General features: G+C 42.8%; 1 protein-coding gene across 3 annotated transcripts in view; it reads left to right on the top strand.

Annotated features, from left to right (window-relative positions):
* Positions 1-12,845, top strand: part of RPRD1A (regulation of nuclear pre-mRNA domain containing 1A) — a 127,907-nt gene that overhangs the window by 47,977 nt on the left and 67,085 nt on the right. For all 3 annotated transcript variants that reach the window (XM_069730503.1, XM_069730502.1, XM_069730504.1), the window contains 3 exons: positions 8,482-8,606; positions 10,947-11,073; positions 11,190-11,365. In XM_069730503.1, coding sequence (XP_069586604.1) covers positions 8,482-8,606; positions 10,947-11,073; positions 11,190-11,365 — 428 coding nt within the window. The remainder of the gene's footprint in view (positions 1-8,481; positions 8,607-10,946; positions 11,074-11,189; positions 11,366-12,845) is intronic.

The following is a 12,845-nucleotide window of genomic DNA, read 5'->3' as shown; positions in this document are numbered from 1 at the left end:
ATCTTTTTTTTAAACACAAAAAAAAAAAAAAAAAGAGGGTTTTCATATCTTCTCTCCAGCGAACGATGCTGGAGAGAAGAAATGATTAGCGGCTTCAGCACCAGATGCAGGGGACAGCGTTTAACTCTAGCGCTATCTCCTGCACGGTGCGTGTGGTCCTCAGTCGGCACACGGGTGGCACACGGATGCCGCACGTGTGCCACACTGATGTGCCACATAAACGCACGGACACACTGACACGGATAATTCCGGTACCGATTTTTCCGGTACCGGAATTATCTGGATGTGTGAGACTGGCCTTAGTGGCGTTCGCTTTTCTTTTGTAAAAAGAATAATTAGTTGCGTCGCCTAATTTTTAGCGAGTGCATTAGGGGAGCGTACATCACACTGTAAGTGGCGTTCACTTTTCTTTTGTAAAAAGAATAGTTGCGTCGTCTAATTTTTAGTGCATTCATTAGGGGAGCATACGTCACACTGTTAGTGGCGTTCATTTTTATTTTGTAAAAAGAATAATTTGTTGCGTCGTCTAATTTTTAGCGAGTGCATTAGGGGAGCTTATGTCACACTATTAGTGGCGTTCACTTTTCTTTTGTAAAAAGAATAATTAGTTGCGTTGTCTCATTTTTAGCGCGTTCATTAGGGGAGCGTACGTCACACTGTTAGTGGCGTTCGCTTTTCTTTTGTAAAAAGAATAATTCGTTGCGTCTAATTTTTAGCACGTTCATTAGGGGAGCGTATGTCATACTGTTAGTTGCGTTCGCTTTTCTTTTGTAAAAAGAATAATTAGTTGCGTCGTCTAATTTTTAGCGCGTTCATTAGGGGAGCGTACGTCACACGTTAGTGGCGTTCGCTTTTCTTTTGTAAAAAGAATAATTTGTTCATTAGGGGAGCGTACGTCATACTGTTAGTTGCGTTCGCTTTTCTTTTGTAAAAAGAATAATTCGTTGCGTCGTCTAATTTTTAGCGCGTTCATTAGGGGAGCGTACGTCACACTGTTAGTGGCGTTCGTTTTTTCTTTTGCAAAAAAAAAATTTTGTTGCGTAGGGTAAATTTATACTTGTTTTATACAAACTTATTTTTTTACATCTGATTTTTCTTTTCATCTTTTTTTCTTGTTTCCTCTACATTTTTTCTCTCTGATTGGTTATAATAAAGAGTACCCTATACACAAGCCCCACACATTACACGTGTAAAAGCACCACTTACACACACATCCCCATGGTTTGGGAAAAAAAAATGGCCCATTCGTCAACAAGGTGCTATTCACCAGAGGAGGCTTACGCCATCCTTGCGTCCGACACGGATACAGCCAGTGAGGAAGATCCCACATTCCTCTATTCCTCCTCCTCCTCCTCATCCTCCTCCTCATCTGATGAGGAAGCACCCCCAACAAGGCGCCATAGGACCCAGGCAACTCCTGCAGCAATCAATCCTGTATGGATTGCACCCCCTGAAAATGTTCAGCCCGTCATTCCGGATTTCAGCAGCAGCTCAGGAATCCAGTTTGACACGACTGGCCTCACTGAAATTGACTTCTTCAAATTCTTTTTCAGAGATGAAATAATAAATCTTATGGTGGCCCAGACAGACCTATATGGCCAACAATTTTTCACCCAAAATCCCACGTCATCACATGCCAGATGGACCCCTGTAAATGCAGCAGAGATTATGACATTTTGGGGAATTGTGCTGCATATGGGCATAATCAAAAAGCCAAAGCTTCGGCAATACTGGAGTACTGACATTCTCTATAGTACACCGGTATTCCGCATAGCCATGAAAAGGACAAGATTTGAAGGGACCCAAAAATGTTTGCATTTTTGTGATAATGCACAGTGTCCTCCTCGAGACGATCCAATCTTTGATCGTCTATATAAAATTCGGCCAGTGATTGAACACTTCAGCAGAAAATTTGCTGAGGCGTACACACCCCAGAGGGACATCGCTATTGAAGAATCTCTCATTCACTTCAGAGGGAGGCTAAAATTCTGACAGTACCTGCCCAGTAAGAGGTCCAGGGACGGAATAAAGCTGTACAAACTGTGCGAGAGTACCTCAGGATACACCCACAGATTTAGGGTCTACGAGGGGAAGGGCACCCAAATTAACCCCCCTGAATGCACCCCCCCCGGCCTGGAGGTGAGTGGGAAAATTGTGTGGGAATTGCTGCACCCACTGCCAGATAAGGGTTATCAACCATACATTGACAACTTTTACACCAGCATCCCACTCTTCAAGACCCTCTCTGCCAGAGGTACAGCTGCATGTGGCACCGTGCGAAAAAATCAGCGAGACTTCCCTAAGCCTCTAATTGGGCAAATGCTGAGAAAAGGGGAAAGCAGAGCCCAATGCAGCGTCAACATGCTGGTAGGCAAGTATAAGGACAAAAGGGTGTCCTTATCCTGACCACCATACACCGTGACAACAGCACCCTTGTCACTGTTCGTGGGACCACAACAGAAGTCCCAAAGCCAGATTGTATCCTGGATTACAATCGATACATGGGGGGTGTGGATCTCTCAGCTGTTCTGATCTACAGCCAATACGGGGGGACCTTCCTTCAGTTTCAGGAGGTAGTCATCAAGGCCCTAATGTTTGGCACTCAGGGAGGAGAGGGCGCCAGTACTTCTGAATCTGATAGTGCCCGATTTGTCCCAGGTCAACATTTCCCAGGACAGGTTCCCCAAACAGCAAGGACAGGACGATCACAGAAACGGTGCAGAGTATGTTCCAAGAGGGGAATCCGGAAGGACACAATTTACCATTGTGAAACCTGCCCTGAGAAACCTGGCCTTTGCATTAAGGATTGCTTCAAAGCATACCACACGTCCACAAATTAATAAAATTATTTTATACCCTGTTGACACAACACACTTTTATTATCTGATGTACCCCGCACATCTTACACATACTGCCACATTATAAATTCATACGACAGTAAAACCAAAAGAATTATAATCAATACTATAAAACTATGCCTCTAGATAAATTGCTTCAGGGGTGTAGTTTCCAAAATGGGGTCACATGTGGAGGATTTCCACTGTTTAGGCACATCAAGGGCTCTGCAAATGCAACATGACGTCTGCAGACCATTCCATCAAAGTTTGCAATCCAAAACGTCACTTATTCCATGCCGAGCCCCGACGTGTGCCCAAACAGTGGTTTTTCCCCACATATGGGGTATCGGCGTACTCGTGAAAAATTGCACATCTTTTTCTGTCTATTTTCTCCTACAACCCTTGGTAAAATAAAAAAATCGTAGCTAAAAGATCATTTTTGTGGAAAAAATGTGTTTTATTTTTTTTCACGACTCAACGTTATAATTTTTGGTGAGGCACTTGGAGGTTCACGGTGCTAGATAAGATCCTTAAAGGGTCTAGTTTCCAAAATGGGGTCACTTGTGGCAGTTTTCCACTGTTTAGGCACATCAGGGGCTCTCCAAACGCGACATGGTGTTCAATCTCAATTCCAGCCAATTTTGGTTTGAAAAAGTCAAACGGCGCTGCTTCCCTGCCGTGCGCCCAAATAGTGATTTTCCCCCACATATGGGGTATCAGTGTATTCAGGAGAAATTGCACAACAGTCTATATTCTCCTTTTACACTTGTGAAGATAAAAAAATTGTTGCTAATAGATCATTTTTGGGGAAAAAATTTGATTTTTTATTTTCACACCTCTGCGTTCTAAACTTCTGTGAAGCACCTGGGGGTTCAAAGTGCTCACCACGTAGCTAGATAAGTTCCTTAAAGGGTCTAGTTTCCAAAATAGGGTCAATTGTGGCGGTTTTCCACTGTTCAGGTACATCAAGGGCTCTCCAAACGCGACATGGTGTCCGATCTCAATTCCAGCTTCACACTTGTGAAGATAAAAAAATTTGTTGCTAAAAGTTCATTTTTGGGGAAAAAATTTGATTTTTTTTATTTTCACGCCTCTACGTTTTAAACTTCTGTGAAGCACGTGGGGGTTCAGAGTGCTCATAACATAGCTTGATAAGTTCCTTGAAGGGTCTAGTTTCCAAAATGGGGTCACTTGTGGCGGTTTTCCACTGTTTAGGTACATCAGGGACTCTCCAAACGTGACATGACGTTCAATCTCAATTCCAGCCAATTTTGGTTTGAAAAAGTCAAACAGCGCTCCTTCCCTTCCAAGCCCTGCCGTGCACCCAAACAGTGGTTTTCCCCCAGATATGGGGTATTAGTGTATTCAGGAGAAATTGCACAACAACTTTAGTGGTCCATTTTTTTACCCTTGTGAAAATAAAAAAAATTGTTGCTAAAAGATCATTATGTGAAAAAAGTTAAATGTTCATTTTTTCCTTCCACATTCCGTTAATTCCTGTGAAGCACCTGAAGGGTTAATAAACTTCTTGAATGTGGTTTTGAGTACCTCGAGGGGTTTAGTTTTTAGAATGGTGTCACTTTTGGGTATTTTAAATCATATAAGCCCCTCAAAGTGACTTCAAATGTGATGTGGTCCCTAAAAAAAATTGTTTGGTAAAGTTTGTTGAAAAAATGAGAAATCGCTGTTTAACTTTTAACCCTTATAACTCCCTAACAAAAAAAAATTTTGTTCCAAAATTGTGCTGATGTAAAGTAGACATGTGGGAAATGTTATTTATTAACTAATTTGTGCGATATGAGTCTCTGATGCAAGGGTATAAAAATTCAAAGTTTGAAAATAGCAAAATTTTCAAAATTTTCACCAAATTTCCGTTTTTTTCACAAATAAACCCAAGTAATATCAAAGAAATTTTGCCACTATCATAAAATACAATATTTCACGAGAAAATTAGGTCAGAATCACCACGATCCGTTGAAGCATTTCAGAGTGATTACCTCATAAAGTGACAATGGTCAGAATTGTAAAAATTGGCCCTGTCACTTAGGTGAAAACAGGCTTCGGGGTGAAGAGGTTAAACACTGTCGCCTAGACCTAGCCTCTGCGTCTGACTTAACCTTTGGAAGAAGGGTTCTTCGGGCTGTGGTCCCTCCCTAAACTACAAATCTCTGTAATTCTCTCCATACTTACCGATAACGGTATTTCTCAGAGCCCATGACAGCACCCACTTATTCCCTCCCATCACGTGTGCAGTGAGCACGTTTTTACTGTTCGTAGCGTGTTTTTGTATAGGCACGGTGTTTCTTTCTGATAAGCAGTATAGTAATGTGTACATATTTCTATTGTTGTCACTAACCTGGAGTTCCTCTAATGCTCTGTAAACCAACTGATGCGAGGGAGAGGTACTGCCCTTTTATCTGTAGGTTCCCTGTCCCTGAAGGGCAGATCCCCCCTCTCTCCGTGGTGATGTCATGGGCTCTGAGAAATACCATTGTCGGTAAGTAACTATGATTTTTTTAGTTTACAAGGCGCAATGTTATAAGATTCTGTGATGCATTTGTGGATTGGAAATGCTCACTACACCCCTAGATGAATTGCAAACAGCATGTACTTTCCAAATACTGGGGGTTCTGCTGTTTTTTGTCACCTCAGGGGCTCTGCAAATGTGACATGATATGCACAATTTATTACAGCCAAATTTAAAGCACCACTCCAGCATTTAGTTATTGCACTGCTGGAGTGGTGCTTAAAATATAAGTCCCCTGCCCCCCATCTCATACTCACCTGCCGCGCCATCATCCGTTTCCAGCATCGGTCTCCAGCGAAAAGTGACATTTCGGCAGCTCCAGTGGTTCATGGAACTGCGTGGCTTTCACTTTTCAATACAAGTCTATAAGAGTCCTGTTCTGGCCATGTTCTTGCTCTCTTTGGCTTGTTTTAAGAACATGTGATGTAGCTTCTGACTTCCAGCCAGTCAGAAGGTACAGTCATTAAAAAAAAAAAAAACACAAAATAGCTGGAGTGATGTTTGAAGTTCCAAGATACTGAAGGCATTCCTTCCCTTCTGAGCACTGCAGAATGCCCAAACAGTATTTTCCGAGAATGTATGGGGCATTTGCCACATTTAGGAGAAATTTCGTAATAAACAATGAGGTTGATTTTCTCCTGTTACTGTTTGTGAAAATGGAAAAAAATTAAATCAACACTTTTGTGGAAAGAAATGTAATTTTTCACTTTTTTTAATTCCACATTGTCTTGATTCCTGTGCTGAACCCTTAAAACCTGAATGGTTAAAATAGAATACTTAATGTGGCTTTGAATACGTTGAAGGGGCAGTTTTTAAAATGGAGCCTTGTTTGGGAGATTTCTGTGCCTTCAAAAGTGGAGTGATCCCTAAAAAAAGAAGGATTTGTAGATTTCGTTGAAAAAATTATAAATTACTAAACTTTTAACATGTGTAAAAACTAACATAAAAAAGGACATTTCAAAAAATGATAGATATATGGTAAATGTTATTCATTAATTATTCTGTAAACTTTAAGTATTTTCATAAATAAATGCAAATGGTATCTGCCTAAATATACCACTAAGGGGTACCGTCACACTATACGATTTACCAACAATCACGACCAGCGATACGACCTGGCCGTGATCGTTGGTAAGTCGTAGTGTGGTCGCTGCAGAGCTGTCACACAGACAGCTCTCCAGCGACCAACGATGCCGAGGTCCCCGGGTAACCAGGGTAAACATCGGGTTACTAAGCGCAGGACCGCGCTTAGTAACCCGATGTTTACCCTGGTTACCAGCGTAAAAAAAAAACAAAACAGTACATACTTACATTCCGGTGTCTGTCCCTTGCCGTCTGCTTCCCGCACTCACTGACTGCCGGCCGTAAAGTGAAAGCACAGCGGTGACGTCACCGCTGTGCTCTACTTTCACTTTAAGGCCGGCAGTCAGTGAGTGCGGGAAGCAGACGGCAAGGGACCTGACGGACACCGGAATGTAAGTATGTACTGTTTTTTTTTTTTTACATTTACGCTGGTAACCAGGGTAAACATTGGGTTACTAAGCATGGCCCTGCGCTTAGTAACCCGATGTTTACCCTGGTTACAAGCGAACGCATCGCTGGATCGGTGTCACACACACGATCCAGCGATGACAGCGGGAGATCCAGCGACGAAAGAATGTTCCAAACGATCTGCTACGACGTACGATTCTCAGCAGGATCCCTGATCGCTGCTGCGTGTCAGACACAGCGATATCGTATGGATATCGCTGGAACGTCACGAATCGTACCGTCATAGCGACAAAAGTGCCACTGTGAGACGGTACCCTAAGGCTACTTTCACACATCAGGTTTTTGCCGTCTGGCACAATCCGGCGAATTTTGAAAAAAATTGTTCCTTTTTTTTCCCCTTCGGATCTGTTTTTTTCACATAGGCCGGGATCACACATGCGAAAAACACGTCCGTGTCTCGCATGTGAAATTGAAGCTCTGGCGCCGGCACTTGGGAGCGGAGCGTGCGGCTCCATGTGTTGCTATGCGGCCACACGCTCCGCTCCGGAGTGCCGGCACCAGAGCTTGGATTTCACATGCGAGACACGGACGTGTTTCTCGCATGTGTGATCCCGGCCATAGAGTTGTATTAGTGCCGGATTGGCCTGATGGCCACACGTTTCATCCGTATTTTGCCGGATCCGTCTAAAATTAGTTTTCTGGCGGCCAGAGAAAATGTTCATAGGAACGTTTTTTCTGTCTGGCGAATAAACACCCAGCGACTGATCCGGTGAAAAACGTATGAAACATGTGTTGAAATGATGAATCCGGCCTTCGAATCCGGTATTTCATGCATTTCTCCATTCAAATCATTCTCTCTCATTCTCTCTCTCAAAATAATTACTAAGCTGAAAGCTGACAAGTATTTAGTCTAAGCTAATAAAATGGCATATGCAATGGATATCAACACGTAAACACAAATTACTGCCTGTTACATCATATCTTTAATACAAACACTGACCATTAGAGATGAAGGAATAAATTTGAGTGGAACTGAATTTTACAAAAATTTGCATTCGCCAAAATGCAGATTTTTTTTTATTTGCTTTGTTGCAGATACAGTTAAATGGCAGCCACTGGCCACAATTTTTCTGAGCCTTAAAAGGCCATCAAAATGTTAAAAATTCATTTTACTCACCTTGGCCCCTCTGAATTTAATGTCCGGTCTTTACGGTATCTTGAGATTGTCACTGTTTGCGCTGAAATCCCTAGGGGAGGACTCTGCAGAAAAAGTCACGACATAATGACTTCATGGCATGTAAACCCTCAGTGTGGTCAGGAGTGGAGGAGTCCGTGAGGTGAATAGTAAGGTGAGTATCAATTTTTTTTCCTTTTTTTTTTTTTTTTTTTTTTTTTACACGTTACGTTTATTATGCTCTGGAGACAGATGAGACCCTAGAGAATAATAAGGGACATTAAATTTGTGGAGAGAGAATACTCCGCTAATAAAATTTCTTAGGAAAATAAGATGAGTTAGAATTTTGCCTGATTCATTCATTTCTACTGACTACCCTCAAAATTGACACAAATGTATATAATACAGCACTAGGGCCTGTCAGTTGTAATACTGCTAATACTATTTTTTAGATGGTGAGAAAAAAACTAAAAAGCGGCCATATGAAGAAGTAAAAATTGACAAAGATGAGGAGGATGATGATGATGATGATGATGATGAAGAATTATCTAAGATATCTCCAGAAGAACCTCCACAGGTATTTCTTGAATTCATGTTGGTTATCGGTATGTAGGCTCGAATTTCCAGTTTACAATGAAAATGGTAGGGGACTTGAGATACTGCATCCCTTTACTTCTTGCTTCTGATGACCACTTTTAGAGTAGATGGACAATGATAGAAATATAAAGTTGTTGTCCCCTACATTTTATTATTTTCAAAATATGCTCTTGACTTTCTTAAAATAAATGAAAAAAAGCATGCTAGCTTACCAGAACCCTCCTTATTCTCTGTACAGCTGCCAGTTTCTCAGGTGACCGCTGCAGCTAATCAGTGGTCCACTGATACTGAGGGGCTGTATTGGTCACCTGACTCTTCCAATAAAAGATGTTTAGAAAACGGCAGGGTACGCCAGCAGCAATGCAAGGGAGTTGTGTTTTTTTTTATTTGAAGATCTCCAAGCGCCCATTTTCAAATAATAAAGAATAATGTACAACCTCTTTAAAATGTCTTACCAAGCATTAACTGAAAATCTGTGAGTTTATAGCTGCATGCCCCTAGCTGTTAGTGAGGAGCAGCTAGAGAGGCAGATTCAAGGGATATACCACCGAGGACATTTATCACCTGTGCACATGATAGGTGTAAATTTATGGTCACTGAGGTTCCCAGTGCTGAAACTACCATGGACCACTGTAATGGAGGTCCCTATCACTTATTTATTTTGGCAATAAGTTGAGCCTCGTGGTCGAGTAGGTAAGATGCTGTTCTGTTTGTTACCTATATAACTAGTAATGATAATGTAGCGCTGCATTGGTCAGTCTCACGGAAGAGAATGGAGTGGTATGGGATATACTTAACCACGCTGCTCTATTCTGGGAGAGGTGATGAAGAATGGTAGTTTGGCATCTCCTTTGAGTGTTTGTTGGGAGTCTTGGCAGTCAAACATTCATCACCTAATCTGTGTATAACTGATACATTTCTATGGTAGTACAACCACTTTAACATAAAACTCGTATAGCCCTATGGTGCTCATTAAACAATAGTCCACGTGATCATAGACTGCACAGAACAGCATCACAGAGTCATTCAGCCCCTGGGTCACAAGTTAGTGCACCCTTATTTTAAGATTATACTCCATGCAAATGGAGCGCCCCCAAGGGCAGCGGGGTACTCGGTACCGGGTCCTTCGGTTCTCAAGGGGGATGTCACGGTGGCTGACCCGGTCCGTGGCCCTCGGGACGTCCGTGTTAAAGGGAAAGGTCTTTAAAGGGGAAATGTTCATGACGCCATCTGTGGTATTCGGTCAGGGTGACCGACGCTGCTTTAAGGGGTCCGCTGGGGTGATGTTATGGCAGCTAGATGGTATACCTTCCCACAGGTGAAGTATGTCCCCAGGGCTTCCCAGTGTGTAGATGGTGGATGGTGTGAGGCGCAGTGAAGAACGGGGCAAAAGGTTGCAGTCTCTTTACCTTTTACTGAAGGCTTCAGCATCCACAGTCCAGAGCACCAGATCACAGGGCAGGCAGAGTCCGGCCGGTTTGGAGGCAAATCCAGAGTCCCCTTATCCAGGTACAAATCAGTAGCCTTCCTCTATAGCACCTTGGTGTTGTAGTACCTTACTGCTAAGCCTCTCATAAGGTTCTCGCAGATGTTGTAGATGTTATGTCTCTTTGTCCCCCAGATGGATAGGGCAAACCCGTATGACCGGTGGCTTGAGGCTTTTTACAGGGACTCTATCATGCCCCGGCCTCTCGTGGGTGCCACCTTGCCTCCTGGGTGTAGGGGCGGATCAGTAAATTAGCTGTCCTGCCGGTCTCTGGAGCAAGGCATAAAGCGCTGTTGCTCCCTCAGTGTTCCGGCTACCGGGATCCTGCGCCTCAGAAGGAGGCAGCCTGTGTAGGGCAGAACTCCTCCTGGTGTCCACTCCTTTGCTATGACTTATTCACCCTCTCTACAATAAAGTTCTCTTGTCGTGTCCTTTCTTAGTTACTGCCGCACTTAGGGCAGGCGCAGCTCCGTGTCCCTCTGTCTCAGCCTCTGACAGGCTCCCACCCCTGTCAGGGACCAACTACCTGAGCCAAGGTCAGCAAGCAACTGCCTAACTTCCTCTCCAGGCAACTAGTTTTACCTGTGTGAAGAGTGCCCTAATAAATAAGAGCATAGCTCCCCATGGTGGCCTGGAGTGCGAAATGTGTTGCATGTTTGTGATACCTGGATTCGGTTGTCATTCTTTGCCTCCAAACGTAACATCACTCCCCCCTAGAGGGAAATGACATTACTGCAATGACCAGGACCCTCGGGTGCTGCACAAAAGTGATACACTTACTTATAACTTTTATCATATTTTCTGGACTCTATCTACATTCTTTGTTCCTCTTAGACAACAGATCTAATTCGTGCATTGCAAGAACTTGAAAATGCAGCTTCTGGTGATGCAGCTGTACACCAGAGAATAAGCTCTCTACCTGTGGAAGTACAAGACGTGTCACTTTTGGATAAAATTACTGGTAGGTGATTATTGTATATAAAAAAAACTTGATAGAAGCTTATTTTTATCTAGTTAAAAAGCGGATGGGACACTTTGGGTTGAGTTAAGTGAAAATGATATTGCTATTATTTCTAGATAAAGCCTCGGGTGATCAACTTTCTAAGATGGTGGATGATGCCTGCATGCTCCTTGCAGACTACAATGGCAGATTAGCAGCAGAGATAGATGACCGTAAACAACTTACAAGAATGCTTTCAGATTTCTTGCAATCTCAGAAGGAGGTTCTGGAGGAAAAGGAACAGCAACTTGAAGTGCGTAACGATTTAACATTTTTTTCTTCCATATTTAATGAATAAAATAATATGGGCACACTTTGGGGCATTGGTAACCAAAACGAATATCTACTACTTGGACACAGTCTTCATAATTTAAAGATTATCCTATTGAAAATAAAACTGTTTATACTCAACACCCAGACTTGCTCGATATTGGCGGCTTATCTGCCTTCACTTGCGATGAGCGCTGCAACCAATTCAGCGTATGTCCTAGTTTAGTGCAAGTGAATTGTGGGCAAAGCAACCCATTAGCAGCCATCAATTGGCTGCAGTACTCACATTACATGATGTCACATAAGTGCTGGCAGATGAGGCTTTGACATCACTGAAACAGCTCCCATTCGGGAAGTCATTTTAAGCTGTTTTTATTTTCAATGGGGCCGTTTAATTCAAGAAAGGGTTGTCCAGATCGTGAACAATGATACAGGACACCATTCTGGGGCATTTTCCTTTTTTTTTGTTAAATGAATGTGTTACACCGTTTGACATTTCAAGCAGTTGTTACCATGTACATTGCTGGCTGCAGAATGTGGCTAATTAAGAATTAATCCGTTTTTTAGTTCTGCAGTGGATTTGTAACTGCCTTATCTGTCTTTTATTGAGCTCCTCCCAGCTCATTCCTAACCACAAATCACATCAAAAAAGAGCTGAACTTTCCTGTGGTCATAAATCAGCTGAAATAAGGTCAGAAACATGATGAAGTAGTTACAAGCTCTCTGTCATAGGGTATGTGCACATGCTGCGGATTTTGCTGCGGTTTCCCATGCGTTTACAGTATAATGTAAACCTATGGGAAACTAAATCCGCAGTGCACATGCTGCGGAAAAAACACGTGGAAACGCAGCGGTTTACATTCCACAGCATGTCAATTCTTTGTGCGGATTCCGCTGCGGTTTACACCTGCTCCAATAGAAAACTGCAGGTGTAAACCCGCAGTGGAATCCGCAATAGAAACCGCGATAAATCCGCAGGAAAAAACGCAGCGGTTTTGCACTGCGGATTTATCAAATCCGCTGTGGAAAAATCCGCAGCCCTCACAGATACGTGTGCACATACCCATAAGGGTCTACCTGACAGGTTAATTAACTTATTCTACAACCAGTAATAGTGCAACCCTGAGGCTATAGGAGGCAAATTGCCACCACAGGTGTCAACATCTTTTTTTTGCAGTCTGTTGCTTTTTAGCTAAAATACATGCATTTAAGTAAAGTATAAAAAGTGTCTCCAAATGTGTCTATATCCTTTATATCTTTGTGTGGGCGGCGTGGGCGCAGTGGGAGCTGGGGTCCTGTGTGCATGACTTCAATATAATAATGCCGAATGCGGCGCATGCGCAGATTGAGATTTTGGTTCAATTTAGAACCGAAATCTCGATCTGCGCATGCACCACCTCCGATGGCATTTTGTTAAAGGGCCACTGTCACCCCCTCCAGCCGTTATAAACTAAAAGAGCCAC

This window comes from Ranitomeya imitator, chromosome 6 (genome assembly GCF_032444005.1).
Source record: "Ranitomeya imitator isolate aRanImi1 chromosome 6, aRanImi1.pri, whole genome shotgun sequence".
NCBI classification, from domain to species: Eukaryota; Metazoa; Chordata; class Amphibia; order Anura; family Dendrobatidae; genus Ranitomeya; species Ranitomeya imitator.
Note: the sequence above shows the minus strand (reverse complement) of the source record. Positions and strands in the feature narration are given on the sequence as shown.